The sequence below is a fragment of the Equus caballus genome, chromosome 10 (genome assembly GCF_041296265.1).
Source record: "Equus caballus isolate H_3958 breed thoroughbred chromosome 10, TB-T2T, whole genome shotgun sequence".
NCBI lineage: Eukaryota > Metazoa > Chordata > Mammalia > Perissodactyla > Equidae > Equus > Equus caballus.
The window spans coordinates 9,854,913-9,873,973 of record NC_091693.1 but is presented as its reverse complement, the minus strand read 5'-3'; the positions used below and the strand labels follow the sequence as shown (position 1 = coordinate 9,873,973).

The window sequence follows — 19,061 nt, the reverse complement described above, 5'->3', positions numbered from 1 at the left end:
GGCTCTCCCCTGGACTCCCAGGCTGCCAGGGTCCTTTCCTCCCAAGGCCTGAGCCCCGGAAAAGAGGGAGGAAGGTCGATTTCAGATACCCCCCAGCCCCGCCTCTTCCCCCAGCCCGCTCAGCTTCCTCTCTGCGAGGAACACTTTCACTTCCTGTTACTCCAGGCCTCGAGAACAGGTAGGGGGCCCCAGGGGCCGAGCAGCTGGCATTGTCACCCCCCACTGCCTCCCTGTGGTATCAGGCAGGTGCCCCATCCCATGCGGCCCAGCACCACCCACCTCCTCCTGTCTCTCGTGGTACCTAGGCAGCCTCTGCCTCCGTCCCCCACTCCTCCCGCCTGCTCTCCCCGGGGGAGGGCACCTGCTCTCTGCTCCCCCTTCCTGACACCCTGGGCTTCTGTTCAGTGGGCTGATGGATTTGTTTGGCTCTTCATTATCCGTGTCCCATACCCACCCCAAGCAAGAATGGAAGCCCTTTTGAGCAGGAGCCTATGCTGCCCATCGCCCTTTCCCCAGGCTCTGGCTCCTAATTCTGGGCATGAACCCAGTCAGTCTTTGTTGGATGGATGGATGCATGTGTGGACCCCTTCCCAGACCCAGGTTTCCTACTTCTGAGAGGCTGCAGGGAAAATAGTCAAAACGCCCTCCTCAAGTCATAACCCACGGTCGGACTGCGTACCTGCTTAAGGGTGGGGTCCAGTGGATGGATGGGTGGAGGGAGAGATGTGGGATAGAGCAGAGAGTGAAATGTCCATAGTGGAATCCAGGTAGTGAGTATATGGATGTTCACTGTAAAATTTTTCCAGTTTTCCTGAATGTCAGAAAATTTTCATCATAAAATGTTGGGGGAAATATCTGAGGTCCCCTCTGGCCTGGGGGTGGGGAGGAGGAGGGGATGCTGTGTGACATGTATCCTAGTTATGGAGTGCCTACTATGCCCCGAGCCCATTTCCAGGCACTGGGTTTTGGCAAGGGTCGTTATTCAGCTGGTCCACATTTGTGTGGCTGCTCCAGATGCTAAAATCTGAAACATTTCCCTACCACTTTGTAAAGAGCTGTCATTTTGAGTCCTCTCCCCACACCTCAAGACACACCAGCATTGCTCCTGGGATCCCCAGATCTCCCCACCATCCAGCAGCTGAAGAATTAACACCTGGCAGAGCAGGGGGTCTCGGGTCCCTTCTGATTGGTCAGGGCCTCTGCCATACTGGCTGTAAATATTGTGAATATTGCTCCTGGGCTGGAGCTGACTCGAGCCTTATCTTCCGCCCCTCCAGGGGCCAGACCAAGGCTCGCTGGCCTCCCACATCCTGAGGATGGCCTGGCCAGAGGACAAGGCCGCAGCAGGCCCCACCGACGGGGAGAGGTGAGGGCTGCTGGGGTCGAGATCTCCATCTCCTGTCCCTGAATTCAGAAGTCCCTTCCATCTAATGCCTACACCCCACAGGACCCCAAGCCCCATCTCTGAGCCTTCATCCTGGGCTGCCCTTCCTGCGCCTTTGACCCCGCCTTAGTGTCCAACTGCCCACCTCTGACCCTTGGTCTCCTGGACCCTGCATGTCCCAGACTGGCCCCATCACAGATGAATGGAGCAGGCGAGATCCCCTTAGGGGTCCTCAGGACCCCAGAGCCACTCCTTCGCCTGCAGAGGACATGGGGGGTGTGGCAGATCCCAGAGCTGGATGCACAGGAGGCAGAAGTGCTTCTGGAGCTGTGGCCACCAGGGGTGAGTACTCACAGCCGGGGACCCCCACCCCCACCGACCCTCCCCATGACACCCTGGATCCCTCAGGACTCTTGCTGGTTGCTAGTGACAAACACAACACAAATCAGCAACCCAAAAAGGCAACTTATTGATTCAAATAACTGAAGAACTGAGAAGTAAAAGTAATTTCGGGAATGTCTAAATCCTGAGCATCAGACAACTTACGAATTTCTCTTCGTCCCCCTGCTTGGCTTAGCTTTAAAGTGTGGGGAATTCTGGACATTTGGGGCTGCCAGTAACAAGCGCTGATCCTATAGTAGCTGAGATAAACAGGCGTGGATCTTTCTCACATAACCAGAAAGGACGCTGCTGGCTCTAGTGCAGCAGCTCGGGGGACATCAAGGCCAGCTTCTCTGCAATTCTCTTGGACGTCCCTCATGGTCGCCCAGTGGCTGCACAGGTCCAAGCATACGTATGCATTCCAGGCAGAGGAAGGGAAAAAAGGAGGCACCAGTCGCATCTGTTTCTTTTACCAGGGGGGGAAGAAAAAAGGCCTCACAAATGATTCAGAATATATGGACGGGGCCCAGGTAGCAATATTTTTAAAAACTCACCTGGGAATTAGACAGCTGGAAGTGGGATACACTGCCTACGTCAAGCAGTATCCATCTTCCACGGCTGGGCCTATTAATGCCCTGAACGGAGCTGGAGTTTTGCAAGGAAAAGGGGGTAGATGTGGATAAGGTAACTAATAGGTCTGCCACAGCTTCCTCCTCAGAGGGGGCTCCTCCTGTGGTGGCAGAGATGGTTGGTCCCAGCTCAGGGCCAACACATCTCACCAGCTTAGCAACCCCCACGTCAAAACAGACCTCCTTCCAAAGGGCTCCAGCAAAAATCCTGTGGAAGATTTCCATTGGCTGAGCTTGGTTCACATGCCCATCTCCGGGCCAATCACAGTGGTCAGAGAGTGCTGTCATCCTATTGGTTAGGTCAGATCAGGGACCCACCCCTAGGGCTTTGGGAGAGTTAGTCCCACCCACAGGCCCTGAGAGTACTAGTGGGTTTCTGTAAAAGAAATTTGGGGTTTGGAACCCAAAATAAGGGAAATGGATGCTAGGCAGGCAAAAGTCTCTGCGCGAATTCTCTTCAAGCTTACCTTTGCCTCCACCCCACAGAGTTTCCTGGTCACAGGACACGACCCCAGCCAGGTCCTGGTGTTGAGGACAGGACCTTTGCCAGGGGAAGTCAACACCTACAGGATCCAGAAGCTTCCTGGAGGTGAGGAGCCCAGCCCTGACTCTCTAGGCCACAGCAAATTTATCACCAAGAATACTTTTTACTTCCAAAATACCTCCTGAATCTTCCCAATCCTGTCTGCCTCCATCACTCTGGTCCAAGCCACTGTCACCTCCTGTCTGGATAATTGCAATGGCCTCCTCTCTGGTCTCTCTGGTCCCACCCTTTCCTTCCTGCAATCTATTCCGAGCACACAGCCAGAGTGGTATTTTCAAACATCGATTAGATGTTACACACCCCTCCCCCAACTCCCTGCAAAGAATATGCAACATCCTTATGTACAATTTTAAACTCCAACATCATAAGATGTTGTGTGATTGGTCCCTGCCCACCTCTCCATCGACTGCCCCTCATTCACTCTGCTCCGGCCACGTTGTCCTCTCCCCTGTTCCTTGAGCATGCTAAATGTGTCCCGGCTTCAAGGCCTCTTCCTTTGTTCTCCCTGCCTGAATGCCCTTCCTTGAATGGTTGGTTTGGTCCCCATCCTTCAGGTATCTGTGACCACCACAGTTAACATAGCCCCTAGTTATTTTCAATCGCTCCATTTCGTCCACAGCACTCCATATAATATACACATAGCTTTGTTTGTTTACTCATTTATTTTCTGTCTCCCTCCAGTAAGAGGTAAGCACAGGCAGGCAGTGAATGTGTCTGCCTTTTGACAACTGTATCCCCAGTGCCTCGAAATGAATAGTTAGTCAATAAATATTTGTCTAACGAATGAATCCTATTTGGTGGCATAAGTGGGATGTGAGCATAAAGGCACAGGGGAAAATGGGGATGCCAAGGGGTGGAAATGTCCCTGTTCAGAGGGTTCCTGGGGGGAGTGCAGGACTGGGGAAGACAGAATCCCAGGAAAGAAAGGCTGGCAGCCCTCAAGTTCTCTAACTTGTCCCTGTTTGCCCCCTCCCCAAGGTGTGTCTCTGGAATCCTCTAACCTCTGCATGCAGGACCTGCTCCATCTCCTGGCCTTCCTATCAGCCAGCAGGTACAGGTCACCCATCAAAAGGGCTAAGGGGACTCCTTCCCTAAGACACCCTGCCCCATCGTGGCTCCCCCTTTATCTTTTCTCAGGGATGTTTTGCCCAGAACACTGCTCTTGCCGCCTCCCACTCTAGGACCAGAAGACCAACACACAGGTGAGGCATGGTTCTCTAAGAGAGGGAGGGGCCAACTTTCCAGCCTTCTTGGTCCAGGAGGATGGCACTTGGGGGACAGACTACTGGGTCCGAGGGAGGATAGGGGTGGGGGTCTGGGAGAGTTGGGGAGGCTCGGCTCCTGGACCTGAGCAAGGAGGGGCCCAGGACCAATCCTCAGCTCCTCCAGTAATGAGGCTGGGAATTAGGTCTCCTGGTGCCCTGAAGGAACCAGGGCTGGCCCCTCAGACATCTGGGACACCTCACTTTCTGCTGGCCCCCAGATGCTCTGCAGATTGGCAGCATCCAGCTCAACACAGCAGGGAGGGTGCTCTCCGTGGTGAACAAGCTCTACCTGGAGACCCACAGAGAGTGGGGGATGGACCAGGGTCCCCCAGAGACACTTCCAAAGACTGAGGAGAGACACCATCCAGGTTCGCTGGGCAGGGCCCTGGGCCCCTGAGGGGTGAGGGAGCTGCTGCTGCTCTTCTGTGGGACCCACCCCTCTCCCCACATCCAGCCCCTAGGCACCCCACCCCTCACCAGGTCTCCTGGGTGGAAGGCCCACTCAGCCCAGAAGGCCACCATCCTAGGCCGGCTCTCACCAGCCTGGTGGAGGAGAAAGAGGAGGAGGAGGAGGCGGAGGAGCGTAACGACTACGAAGATGAAGAGGAAGGACCCGAGGATGTGCTCACCCAACACGTCCGGGTTCTGGCCCGGGCTCGGAGCAGCTATGTGGCCAGGCAATTTCGGAGCCTTCGGGCGCGCCTCACCTCAGATGCTCGGGGCCCCCACAGGCCTGGGGACCCCGCCACAGAGCTGCTCCAGGATGTGCGGCACCTGCTCATTGACCTCCAGGATCACCTAGCAAAGGACCCAGATGTCAGGGCTGTCTTTGGGAGCAGGGGCCCTGGGGCCCCCCAGAAGGACCAGGATCTTGGTAATGAGGAGGACTGGGAGGGAACTTACGGCCACTCCCTGAACCCCCCCGTTTCACCTGTGCCATCTCTTGGCCCTACATATGTGTTCACACCCAACTTCCATCTCTCCCTCCACGTGCACACAGATGCCCTTTTCTACATAGAGTAACACCTGTTCTGTTCCCCACTGCTCCATCTCACACATGTGTGACAGCCACACTCCCTCTCCCACTCGCGTGTTCACACCCATGTCTACACCGGTGGGTGTCCAGAAGCTAGAGAGGGATGGCGATCAGCCAGGGTGGTTCGGTGGAGCGAGTGGATGGGCGTGGGTCGGCCTGGCAGCCCCTCCCTCACCTACCCGAACCCCTCGCAGGCCCCGCGGTGGAGGCGGCCTTGTGCCGGGCGGTGCTGGCGCCCCTGAAGCCCGCCCTGTGGTCGCGACTCCGCACACTCCGAGCCCCGGAGCTGCGACGACTGCGGAGGCGACAAATAGCCCTGCGGGCGGAGGCGGGGCCTCCGGGAGGGCAGGGGGCGGGGCCTGAGGGGCAGGGCCCCGCCCCCGCCGTGCGGAGCCGCATCCACGCGCGCCTGGAGCATCTCCATGCCTCCTGCTCCCCACGCCGCAAGGTGGCGCTGCTGCTGGCGATGTGCAGTGACATCTATGCGGGCTTGGCTCGGGGTGAGAACCAAGGTAAAGGAGGCGTCTGCGTCTACCTGGACGTGGAGTGGCTTGGGGGTGGCGGGAACCAGGTAGGAGGCGCCTGTGCTCGCACGTCGAGGGGAGAGGGTGGCATGCTCCAGTGGGAGGCGTCGATGAGACCCAGGGAAGGGCAGCCAGCGCCCGCGGCCCTGGGGACCAGATGGGAGGTGTCCACACGCCCCCATCCACCTCAGAGCCTGTCCTCCCGCTGCCCCAGAGCCCATGGGGGCCGACGCCTTCCTGCCGGCGCTGACGGAGGAGCTGATCTGGAGTCCGCACATTGGGGAGACGCAGCTGGACGTGGAGTTTCTCATGGAGCTCTTGGATCCGGATGAACTTCGAGGAGAGGGTGAGCCCTCGTCCCCAGAGCGCCGGCACCCAACGGGCGGCTCCCCGGGGCTGCCCGCGCCCCAGACAGCCTCGCCCTGGGCAGGTGGGAAGGCGGGCAAACTGCAGGGGCGCCTCGGGCGACTGGGGAGGCGGAGAGAGCTGCGCTGACCTCCCCTTCTTGTCCCTAGCCGGGTACTACCTGACCACGTGGTTCGGGGCGCTGCACCACATCGCCCACTACCAGCCCGAGGCGGGCCGCGCGCCCCAGGGTCTCAGCTCCGAGGCCCGCGCCTCCCTGCGCCAGTGGCACAGCAGGAGGACGCTGCACCGCCAGGGCGGCCCCGGAGCCCAGGTGACCGCGCGGCCGCACCGCAGGGGGAGGGGAGGGCTGCACCTGTTGCCTTCCTGACCCGGCTCCCCCTCTCCCCGCAGGCAGACCTGCCCTTTGAGGAACCGTGGGCGGTAGAGACGGTGCCGAGAGATCAATGAGGATTAGGGGTCTTAAACCCTTCTGCTCTTCAAGCCAGACAGGAGAGGCGCCTGGGACAGCGCCAACTTCTGCCCCCTGTGGCTTAGGGGCAGCAAGGGGCAGGGGATGCTTCCCGGGAAAAGGGAGCAGGCCCACCTCTGGGCCTTTGCATTGGCTGTTCCTACTTCCCCGGAATGCCCTTCCCTAACATCCATACTGCTCCTTCCTCCCTTCCTTCGGGTCTTTAGGCAGACGTCACCTTCTCAGTAAGGCTTTCCTAGGTCCCCCTAAACTGGATTCCCCAGGGCCCAGTGTAGTCACAGGGTCCTTGTGAGAGGGAGGCAGAAGGGTCAGAGTCACAGAGAGGGACGTGATGATGTGAGCAGAGGTCGGAGGGGTGACCGGGAGCTCCGGAGTGCAGGCACCCTCCGGAAGCTGAAAAACACAAGGAATGGATTTTCCCTTGGAAACTCCAGAAGGAACCTAGTCTTTGATTTTAGGTACCTAAGACCTATGTTGGACTTCTCAGCTTTCGAACTGCCAGACAATAAACTTGTGTTGTTTTAAGGCACCAAGTTCGTGGTGGTTTGTTACCGCAGCCGCAGGGGACTAATACACTCCCGTACTCTGATCTGTATTTTTTTCTGCAGAAGCGATCACTCCCCAACGTGCCATATAATAGACTTATTTATTGTGTTAATGATCCATAGTCTTCTCTCTCCTCTTAGAGCAGCACGGTCCAATAGGAACACAATGCCAGCGACACGTGTCATTCTAAGTATTCTAGTAGCTCCATTTAAAAAAAGACTAAAGAGAAGCAAGTCAAATTAATTTTAATAACATATTTGATTTAGCCCAGTATGTCCCAAATATTATCACTTCAACACATAATCAATTTGAAAAATTTCTGAGATATTTAACATTATTTTTGTGTGTGCTACATCTTAAAATCCAGTGTGTATTTTACCCTTCGACACATCTCAGTTTGGACTAGTCACATTTCGAGGGCTCAACAGCCACAAAGGGCTCGTCCCCACCCTTTTGGATGGTGCAGCCTTAGAATGTCAGCTCCCGGAGGGTAGGGATCTCTGTTTTGTTCATATCTGTATCTTCAGAGCCTAGACAATGCCTGGCACGAAGTAGGTGTTCAATAAATGCTTTCTGGGCGATTCAATGAACGAAGTTTTTGTCGTAGGCTGAAAATGGCTCCCCAAAAGATATCCATGTCCTCATCTCTGAAACCCGTAAATGTTCCCTTATTTGGAAAAGGGTCTTTGCAGATGTTATTAAATTAAGTATCTTAAAAAGGGGAGATTCTCCTGGATTATCCAAGTGGGCTCACATGTATCTTTATAAAAGAAAGGCAGAGGGAGATTTGACACAAACAGGAGGAGGCGACATGAAGGCAAGAGCAGAGAGAGGTTTGAAGCTGGCCTTGAAGACAGGAGTGACGCGGCCGCAAGCCACGGAATGCTGGCGGCCCCCAGAAGCTGGAAGAAGCAAAGAGCAGACTCTCCCCAGAGCCCATAGAAGGAGTGGGGCCCTGCGGGCACCTTGATTTCGGCCGAGTGGCACTGACTTCTGACTTCTGGCCTCCAGAACTGGAGGAGAACAAATTTCTGTTGGTTTGGCCGCCCAGTTTGTGGTCATTTCTTGCCGCAGCCACAGGAAACTGACACGGTTTCTCAGCACTTAGAGAAAAACAGCAGCAGGATTGATTCCCGACTCACTCTCATTCTAGCAACACGGGAGGTTGATCTGCAGATACAGGAATTAACTAGAAAAATAGGAGAAGTCCTCTCGATCTGTCTCACAAAGAGATGCACTGCAATTAAAATTTTACGTTTTATAGTGATCAAAATTCTGTAATTTAGATATCAACTAAAAAATGTGCTAAAGAATAGAGATTTTTTTTTTTTTTTGCAATGGTTTTTGAAAGCCAAAAAGATTGAGGATGGCTGCACCTGGCGTTGAAGCAGGGGTTGGGAGACCGGAGGAAGCAGCCTCTGACCTCATGTTCATACAGAGCTGAGGGGGCGGCTGGACCCCAGGAGGTGCGAGGGGATCACTTCCTACAAGAAAGAGCCACCTTCCAGGGCAAGCAGGGCTGCAAGAGTTTCATCATGTTTCTTATGCATTTATGTATGTATACATATTCGTATGTATGCATTTTTAATTTATTTTTAAATTGTAGTAAAAAACATAATATAATGTAGAGTTTCCTCTCCTAACTACTTTTAAGTGTACAGTTCAGTAATTTTTTTTGTTTTTGCTTTTTGGCGAGGAAGATTGGCCCCGAGCTAACGTCTGTTGCCCATCTTCCCCCTTTCTTTTGCTCCCCAAAGCCCCAGTACATAGTTGTGTATCCTAGTTGTAGGTCATTCTAGTTCTTCTATGTGGGACGCCGCCACAGCATGGCTCGATGAGCAGAGTGTAGGTCCACACCCAGGATCCGAACCCGCAAACCCTAGGCTGCTGAAGCAGAGTGTGTGAACTTAACCACTCGGCCACGGGGCCGGCCCCCAGTGATGTTAACTGTCCTCACATTGTCGTGTAACAGATCTCTGGAACTTCTTCATTTTGTAAATTGGAAACTACCCCCATCGAACACAACCACCACTCTATTTTCTGTTTCTATGATTTTGATGACTCCAGACATCTCACATCAGTGAAATCATATTTATATTCATCTCTTGGTGAATTCCACTAAGCTTATTCCACTAAGCACAATGTCCTCAAGGTTCATCCATGTTGTAGCATGTGACAGAATTCCCACATTTTTGAAGACTGAATAGTATTCCATTGTGTGTGTGTGTGTGTGTGTGTGTGTGTGTTCCGTATTTTGTTTTCTAGTTGTCGTTCTGTGGACATGTGGATTGCTTCTACCCCTTGGCTATTGTGACTAAAACTGCAATGAAAAAGGGGGTGCAGGCATCTTTTCTAGATCCTACTTTCATTTTTTTTTTTTTGAGGAAGATTAGCCCTGAGCTAACATCTGCTGCCAATCCTCCTCTTTTTGCTGAGGAAGACTGGCCCTCAGCTAACATCCGTGCCCATCTTCCTCTATTTTCTATGTGGCCTGCCACAGCATGGTGTGCCAAGCGTTGCCATGTCCACACCTGGGATCCAAACCGGCAAACCCTGGGCTGCCGAAGTGGAACATGTGCACTTAACCGCTGTACCACCAGGCTGGCCCCCTTGCTTTCATTTCTTTTGGATATTACCCAGAAGTAGAGTGGCCAGATCATGTGATAATCCTATGTTAAATTTTTGAGGGACCTCTAAACTATTCTCCATAGCAGCGGCACCAATTTTACCTTCCTACCAACCTTGCGCAAGGGCTCTGATTTCTCCACGTCCACCCCAATACTTAGTTTCTGTTTTTTGATAGTAGCCATTCTAACGGGTATGAGCTGATATCCGTTGTTGTTTTGACTTGCATCTCTCTAATGATTACTGATGTCGAGCATCTTTTCATATGCTTCTTGGCCATTTCTTGATCTTCTCTAGAGAAATGTCTATTCGAGTCCTTTGCCCGTTTTTAAGTTGGGTTATTTGGGGGTTTTGTTGTTGAGTTGGAGTTCTTCATATTCTGGATGGGGATGTCTTGTGGACAGCCTCGCTTTCTGGATTTGTTTGGCATTTCCTCATGGTTAGATTCCAGTAATCCAGTCAAGGGAAGAATACTCCATAGGGGACACTGTGTCCTTCTCAGTGTATCCCCTCGGGGCCCCAGGACCAGTGATGCTAGCCCTGCCCACTGCCCACTGAACTGTTAAGAGGTTCGTTGGCTGGCTTGGCGCCATGACGGAATACCACAGACAGGCGGTTAAAGAACAGAAATTTGCTTTCTCACTGTTCTGGAGGCTGGAACTGTGAGCTCCAGGCGTTGGCAGGGTTGATTTCATCCTGCGGCCTCCCTCCTTGGCTTGTGGATGCCATTTTCTCCCTTCGTCTGCACCTGCTCCTCCCTCTGTGCATGGCAATGTCCCAATCTCTTCTTATAAGGACACCACCCATCATGCCTTAGGGTCCACCCCTGTGACCTCATTTTGCCTTAATCACCTCTTTAAAGGCCCTTTCTCCAAACACAGTCACATTCTGAGGTCCTGGGATGAGGCTGAACACAATTCAGCCCATAACAGGAAGTGACCACCAGGTCTCTCCCCCTTCGAATTATGATGTCATCTATGGGTGGCACCTTGAGACCCTGTGAGTAACCTGTCCCCCAACAAGCTGTCACCCAATGCTTTCGGCACCTCTTCTCGATCCTTGCTGAGTCATTGGATTTATTTGTGCTATTATATTCTATTTAGGGCAGTTTTCCACTTCCTGGGGTGAAATGGCGTTTCCTGTTTAAATGAATGTGTTGAATTAAAAAAAAAAAAAAACAGTGAGTTGACTTAAAGAAAATTATTTAGTAGCTAAGTGTCCAGTGAGGCGTGGCTATGTGGCAAAGTGTAGGAAGGTGAAACTCCAGGGCCGGATGTTGGGGTGTCACTGGTTAGGGCTTTGGGGTCACACTTGGCCTCTTGTTCACTCTTGGGCTTCATGCTGAATGCCTCCCTTTGGGCTCCCACTCCCATGGTGTCCCAAAACGGCCACAGAATCTCCCCCAAACGTGCTCCTCCTTCTAGACGCTTTCTCAGGGGACCCTCTTGATCCCCCAGTCCCTAGGCCAGAGCCCTGAGCCTCGTCCTGGGCACCTGCCTCTCCACGTTCCCACTACCCCCGTCCTCCCCTCCCCTGGCCACATCCCGGTCCAGCCCCAACCTCCCCCTCCTCCTGGCTCCCGTCCTGGGGATGCCCTCCAATCCCCACCCACATGGGAGCCAGAAGGAAATTTTTAAAAGAGATCATAGGTCCACCTCCAAGCCAGAACTTAGGTTTACAAGAACTATAATTTTATTTTTTATTTCTTGATATGTAAATTGAGCCCTTGTCCCACTATGATGGGAAGACACTTTAACCTGGGAGGAAAATTTCATCCTTTTTAACACCATAAGCCCCCACCTCCCCTTGGTTGGTCACAGGACCTGTTTACAGAAGTCACCTGGAGACAACTCACCCCTCTGATCTGGAGGCCTCTCATCCCACAGTCCCACTGTTTTCCCACGGCTCCAACTCACTCTGCATGAAAGCCAGAGCCCTTCCCCACAAGGCCCCACACGACCTATCGGACTCTCATCTCCTCTCACTCACCTGCTCCAGCCTCACAGGCCTCCTCACTGTTCCCTACCCCCACCAGGCAGCCGCCCACCGCAGGGCCTTTGCCTGGCTTTCCTCTGCCCGGAACATCTTCCCCAGATGCATGCATGTCTGACTCCCTTGCCTCTTGCAGGGTTTTGCTCAAGTGTCACCTCCTATATGACTTCTTGAAAAGTCCCACCTCCCTTCCTGTTTTATTTTTAACCTGATGCTATATATCAACGGTTCTCAGCAACTTGTTAAAAATGCAAATTCTAGAAATAAACCCTCCCATGTATGGTATATGATTTTCAGTAAGGGTGCCTAGGTTATTCAATGGGGAAAGGATAGTCTTTTCAACAATGGTGTTGGGAAAACTGGATGGATATCCACGTGTGAAAGAATGGAATCAGACCCTTAGGTAACACCCTATACCAAAATCACCCTAAAATGGGCCAAAGATCTAAATGTAAGAACTAAAAACAAAACTCTTAGAAGAAGACGTGGTGGGGGGGCCGGCCTGGTGGTGCAGTGGTTAAGTTCACACTCTCCACTTCTAAGCAGCCTGGGGTTCACCGGTTCGGATCCCGGGTGCAGACATGGCACCGCTTGGCACACCATGCTGTGGTAGGCATCCCACATAGAAAGTAGAGGAAGATGGGCACGGATGTTAGCTCAGGGCCAGGCTTCTTCAGCAAAAAGAGGAGGACTGGCAGTAGCTAGCTCAGGGCTAATCTTCCTCAAAAAAAAAGGAGAAGACATAGGGGAAAAGCTCCATGACGTTGACTTTGGCAATGACTTCTTAGATATGACACCAAAAGAAGAGGTAACAAAAGAAAAAATAAATTAGACCACATCAAAATTCAAAACTTCTGTGGATCAAAGGAAACAATCAACTGAGTGAAAAGGCAACCCACGAAATGGGAGAAAATATTTGCAAACCGTAAGGGGTTATATCCAGAATATACATAGAAGTCCTAAAATTCAGCAGCAACAACAACGACAAAAACACAATTTAAAAATGGACAAAGGACTTAAGTAGATATTTCTCCAAAGAAGATACGTGAATGGCTAATAGTGCTAAACATCGTTAATCATTAGTGAAATGCAAATCAAAACCACAATGAGCCACCATTTCTTATCTGTTGAGGAACACTGTATGTTTTGCCTGTTTAATCGCTGGCTCCCCCCACCATATGAAATAGCTAATGCTCAGTGGCTTGCATGGCTGTTGGAAGAGGTAATCAAGAGGATGTGACTGCCCATTGACCCTCGAGCTGGCCGCAGGTAATCAGAGGCTCCTCCCTCCCTCCCCTGTGCTTGGAATGTACTTCTGCCCCCTGTTCCCACAGTGGGAGCTGTTCCAAGACACAGCCTTGAGAGAGTAAGGTGTTGTCCAGGCCATCTGGATGGTAGATGTGACCGAGCCCAGTTAAGGCTGTGTATCAACTTTTAAGATTCTAGTGGGTGGGTGCATAGATCTGCTTATCTCGCACATAAGTAAATTCTCCTGCTTATTAAACCTGCCACCTCTCAGTCTGGAGGGGTCTGCCTCTTTCTTTGGTCTCTCCTTGCCCTTTGTGTACAGGGACCAATTTATGAACCAACAATTGACAAGCCAGCCAGGAGACAAAAGAAATGGGCCTTGGGAAAGGGGCATCGGCATAGGAATCCCAAGTTGGCCATCGACCTCCATGTAGGGAGGGGTAGCCATATGTTAGAAGCTTGTGGGCCACCGCGTGAGAGTACAGGGATGGCCCCAAAACGCCAGCGGGTCTAATGAGCTGGTTTGAGGAGCTGTGCAGAGTGCACTGTGGCAAACAAGGGAAATGAACAGCTGAAGCAGGGCCGGCCTCTACTGTGGGCAGTTCGGCTGGCCAGCGATACCCAACCAGAGGCTGAAACTCAAGTGATAAAGTCAGAAGAAGAGCAGAAGTTAGAGAAGCACAGGTGGTTGTTCACCACTCTGCTGGCTCCAGGGCTGGTAGACAAAGTGGGAGAGCAGAATAGTAAGTGGAGACCTTAGCGTGCCATTTTGCAGAGCTAGGAGGGTGCAACGGACACAGATTAAGATCTGAGCACTTGTGGAAGAGCCTGAGTAGGACACTGAGAGGTGAATCTCTGGGAAAGCGAGGAAAGCAAAGGGGAGGATGTTGTGATGACTGACAATGAAACAGACCGAGTGCCCCATGCCATCCAACCCCTAATACAAAGGGAAAATTTTAAATAGTAATTAACTTAGACTTCTCATAATAGAGAAATGCACCCCAAAACTCCTAGGAGAAGACTTGCATTCTTTCTCTAGCCCTTGAAGGGATGTCACGTGTTTGAAATATAAACTGCTGATGACCGTGCAAGACTGAAGAAGGAAAAGAGGGGGAAGAGGCTTTTTAAAATACACTGCTAGAAGCCCTTTTGCCCCAAATCCACAGCCTTCGTAAGATTATTTGTCAAGGGCTGAAGTTTTGGAGTGAAAGCTATGGGGTCTCTGTTTGTGTCATCTGTATGTTTACGTATGTCTATAGATATATGTTGTGTTTGGGATGTTTTTCTGCCTCTGGAAGGTATTGCCAAAATTAATTTGTAAAAGAGTTCTATTTAATTGGCTTAAAGAAAAATAAGCTTTAATATCAATAGCATACTTACGTAAAACTGAAACGATTTTCTTTCATCTGGTAAAAGGACAAAGTTTTCTTGGACTACTGGTCTGTTCTTGATGGGAGTGTGAACAGTTCTTCTTAGCTTTTAATTAATCTCCCTAGAAAACAAAGATTCTTTGCTTTATCAAAATAATTTATGTGTTTCATGTTGTCTTTATAAGGTATTTTTTTTTTTGAGGAAGATTAGCCCTGAGCTAACATCTGCTGCCAATCCTCCTCTTTTTGCTGAGGAAGACTGGCCCTGAGCTAACATCCATGCCCATCTTCCTCTACTTTATATGTGGGACGCCTACCACAGCATGGCTTGCCAGGTGGTGCCATGTCCACACCCGGGATCCAAACCAGTGAACCCCAGGCCACCAAAGCAGAATGTGCACACTTAACCGCTGCACCACTGGGCCAGCCCCTATCAGGTCTTTGATTACTAAAGAAAACTGAGTTGTCTCTATTAAAAGAGCTAATTTTTTTTTACAACTATGTAACTTTCTGCATTTGCCTTTGAAGTCTTTGTCACTTTGGTTAAATGGATAACTAAGCATTGTTTCACAGTGCCCTATGGTCCTATTTAATCAAATGTTTTAAAACCTTTTGATGTCTTTGACAAAATTCCCAAAAATCAAATTCTAAGTGAAGTCTTGTTGACCTTGAACTAACTTTGGGGTTTTCCAGAGGGCCCTTGGAACATCTCACTTTTTTTTTTTTTTCCTGAGGAAGAATAGCCCTGAGCTAACATCTGTGCTGATCTTCCTCTATTTCACATGTGGGACACCACCACAGCATGGCTGACGAGTGGTGTAGGTCTGTGCCTGGGATCCGAATCCAAGAACCCGGGCCACCAAAGCAGAGTGTGCCAAACTTAACCCCAGAACATCTCAAAAGGTGTGTTCTCTCTCCTTATAAAAGAGAGATATTAAACTAATTAGGCTTATTTGATACTTTAAATTACTTGGGAAGCATTGTCAAAGAAGAGTTGACACTAAACTTTCTTTAGGGTATATTTGTATGAAATTCCTAAAAATCTGATATGTTCTGGTATAATGTTATCAGTCAAAATTTTAAAAGGTATGTCACAGAAATAACAAGACTTCCTTGTCAATTGCATTATAATCAACTCTCATCAGATCTTTAACCATGACCGTTTTTAAGACTTTTGTCATTTATAGGCTGTTATTTTTTTACTCTGATGCTTTTGCAAAAGTGCTTCATCTTCAAGGAGATTCATGGGAAAGTCTCAGCCAAGTACAAGTTTTTCATAATTTGCCTTCATGTGGGAGGGTCAGCAATGGACCTTCCAGGTGTTTCCCCAAGTTTCCCCACACAGCCCCTCCACATCTCATGGGGTGGTCGCCCGAGACCCCTCCCTGCTCTCCTTCCCCGTGTCAGTGAAATGGGCCCATTACACTGATGGTATAATATTAGCATGTGAAGATTTGCCTCTGCTGAGGACACTCTGCAGACTTTGCAAGGGAGAGGACGGGCAGTGAACCCACAGAAAATTCCAGGCCCAGCCACCACTCTAAAGTTTTTGGGAGCTGTTTGGTTGGGTAAGATGTATATTGTCCCAGAAGCTGTGATTGATAAGGTATGAGCCTATCCAACCCTGAGAATGTGGAAGAGGGGTGAGCCTTTTTGGGGATGGGGGGGTTTGAAGGACTTTTATTCCCCATGTGGCACAGGGCCGCCATCCCTTATATCGCCTGGTTAGAACGGGCACGTGTGGGCCTGGGGATCAGAGCAGCAAGCCGCCCTTGAAAAGACAACGATACTAGTGAACAGATTGAAGCTCTGGGCATCTCCCGAGCAGGGCTGCCTCTTGAGTCAGATGTGGCTGTGACTGCGGGTCAGGCACTGCGGCAGAGACAAGAGGCGGGGACAGTGCCCCTAGGATTTTGGTCCCAGGTCTGGGAGGGGGCAGAAAGCTGACATACCTCACAGAGCAAGAGCTCCCAGCAGTGTACACAGCGCTGCTCCGGGTAGAGCCTCTCACGAAGGAACGGCATGTCGTGGTAAGAACTTCCCTTCTTATCGAGGCGGGGTTGAGAATATGTTCCATCGACCCACCTCTGCCAAGGCTCAAACCCCCACATTGACTAAGTGGCATGCCTCTTTGTAGCAGAGGGGCACCCTCTCCACCAGCCTGCTGTCTCTAGAAACGCGGGGGCTCCTGGCCCTGTACGGGATGTAGATCTTCCCGATGCCCCAGCCCCTATTCCTCTGGTGGTCCCTGCAGCCTGTAGAGAGGGAGTGGGGTCAATTCCCGCTGATGCCCAGTATACAGATGCCTGGAATCAGGAACAAACACAGCAGCCAATGGGCTGTACTCACTGACCGTCGGGCTCTTCTGAAGGGACTAACCCTGTGGCTGGGACAATGGGAAGCCCAAGGGGTGGGTGATCATGAATACGCCCCTGTGGGCTCAGGATGTGTGGAGGGACATTTGGGTTCACCTGCAAGAGCCTGAGGCAGTCCTCGCTGTCTTCCATGTCTGGGGTCATGAGGCGCTGACACCCCCTGACAGTCAGAAAGCTGATGCCCCAGCTCAGGGACCAGCCCTGGCAACCGACCCTTCAGTAGATACAGCAGGTTGGGTGCGTAGAAAGAGTGGTCACCGCCATGCCCACATGGGATGGCGTATTGCCCAGGACGCCATTTGCCCTTGAAACACAGTGGCCTGGTTAATGAAGTAGCAGCATGTCCTGTATGTTCTAAACACCCAAGGCAGCTGCCTAAGGAACCTGCCGTCCACTGGAGCTCCCAACTGGTGAGGAATTGGCAAATGTGTTATATCGGCCCCCTCCCATGAGTGAGGGCTCTAAATACGCCTTGGTTCCTGTGGACACCGCTTCTGGTTAACCCCAGTTTTCCTTGCTGTGTAGACCAGGCTGCCACTATGAGTGGGTTAGAGAAGCTGAGTCCCATGGATGGATGCCCTCGTTGATTAGACAGTGACTGAGGGTCACATTTCAAGGTTATGATGCGCAAGACGGGACAAAAGAACATGACATTGGGTGGGGGTTCCATCTCCCCTATAAGCCTCAACACCAGGTTGGTAGGAAGGGAAAATGGAACCTTAAAGCAGCAGATTAAATAGCTGACAGGTGAGGCCCCCTTGGCCGGGCGAGCTAAGTACCGTCCCAGGCCTCAGTAGATTTGAGCAATCAGCCAGCAGGGCCTGCTGCCTCATGTGCCAGACTGGGGACCCTGCTGAGGCACCCAGCGCCGTAAAGGATGGAAGTCTGGGGAAACAGCCACCGCCCAACTCTCGCCGTGGACCAGCGCGCTATGCTGCTGAGAACACGTGCCCGTCATGTCGGGGGAGGGGGCTTTAGTGAAATGTCGCACTGAGACGGGCGAGTTACTTCGCACCCCTGGGTGAGCGGGAGCGACACAACCTCTGCTGGGATCCCGTTGTCCCGCTGCAAGCTGGACCTGTTGAAATGCACTATTCCTGGAAAGCAACACAAACCATGGAAAGAGGGGAGACCGTGGGGGTCCTGGTCTGGTGTATCCATCTCGTCAGGCCTGACAGTCCTGCTTCCCCCGGACGACATGTACGGTTTGCACAACCTGGTCAAGTTCCTAAAGCTGCCAACCCCCCTCTCCTCGAGGCCGGGTGGGCACATTCTCTTTCCCACTGGTACGATCATTTGGCCGCCATCTTTGTCCCCTCCACTGGCCTGGAGGATGCTGTAGCTCACGTAGGAGCCCTTCCTGAGTTCACCCAACAAGCCTTAAACGACACCCAACAGAGCCTGTCCTTACTGGACCCTGAAATGTCTTCAATGGAAACGCTGTCCTCCAAAAGAGGATGGCCTTGGACCCTATTACTGCCTCACAAGGAGGCTCCTGGGCCGTTAGCCAAACAGATTGTTGTGTTCAGACCTGATGAGTCTGCTAACGTGTCGTCTTTATTAAATCACATAAGGGCACGAGTGAACGCCCTGAGTGGTCCGACCCCAGCCTAGGGGACTTAGTAAGTCAGTGGTTTGGGTCATGGGGCTCTTGGTGGAAAAAATTGTCACTCATTTTGGAAATCCTGATTTTAATCTGTGTTTTCTCTTGCATGTGCCTGTATCGTTGCTGTGGGATCTGCCCCCAATATAGTCAGACAGCTGCCAAATGAGCCCCCTCCATGGCAGCAAAACCCCTTGCTGAGGCTCAGGTCACATTGTGGAAGAGGGGGCTTGTGAGATTGTGAGAGCCGGTCACAAGGGGGGCAGTGTTGGAGGAGGTCATAGGGAGAATGTGACCGCCCATTGACCCGAGAGCTGGACTTGGGCAATCAGAGGCTCCTCCCTCCCTCCGCTGTGCTTGGAATGTACTTCTGCCCACAGTTCCCCCAGTGGGAGCTGTTCCAAGACACAAGCCTTGAGAAAGCAAAGTGTTGTTGAGACCATCTGGACGGTAGACGTGACCGAGCCCAGTTAAGTGTCTAGATCAACTTCCAAGATTCTGGTGGGTGGGTGCGGAGATCCACTCGTCTAGCAGCTGCCCAAGACAAGCCTGGCAAGTAAGTTCCCTTGCTTATTAAACCTGCCACCCCCCAACCTGGAGAGTTCTGCCTCTTTCTTCAGTCTCTCCCTGCCCTCTGTTTACAAAGCAACAATGCCACAACCTTAGGAGGTAAAGATTGCATTATCAGCATCCCCTTTTTA

General features: G+C 51.7%; 1 protein-coding gene across 2 annotated transcripts; it reads left to right on the top strand.

The window, feature by feature from the left end:
• Positions 1–51: 51 nt before the first annotated feature.
• Positions 52–7,130, top strand: RINL (Ras and Rab interactor like). Of its 2 annotated transcripts, none has more exons than XM_023649677.2 (12): positions 52–178; positions 1,278–1,366; positions 1,567–1,726; positions 2,881–2,983; positions 3,917–3,989; positions 4,076–4,140; positions 4,422–4,571; positions 4,658–5,077; positions 5,434–5,751; positions 5,978–6,109; positions 6,279–6,442; positions 6,523–7,130. In XM_023649677.2, exons 2-12 carry the CDS (start codon positions 1,317–1,319, stop codon positions 6,577–6,579), a joined length of 1,692 nt encoding a protein of 563 aa, XP_023505445.1. In that variant the 5' UTR covers positions 52–178; positions 1,278–1,316; the 3' UTR covers positions 6,580–7,130. The 2 variants fall into 2 exon arrangements, with proteins under 2 accessions (XP_023505445.1, XP_023505446.1); XM_023649678.2 differs by having other exon boundaries at positions 143–178; positions 1,448–1,726.
• Positions 7,131–19,061: the final 11,931 nt, after the last annotated feature.

Bases quoted from the DNA above. Each gene is read 5' to 3' on its own strand.
- RINL (XM_023649677.2), top strand. From the start codon at position 1,317: ATGGCCTGGCCAGAGGACAAGGCCGCAGCAGGCCCCACCGACGGGGAG. The intron at 1,367-1,566 runs GTGAGGGCTGCT...TGCATGTCCCAG, and splicing joins GGCCCCACCGACGGGGAGAG to ACTGGCCCCATCACAGATGA. The intron at 3,990-4,075 runs GTACAGGTCACC...ATCTTTTCTCAG, and splicing joins GCCTTCCTATCAGCCAGCAG to GGATGTTTTGCCCAGAACAC.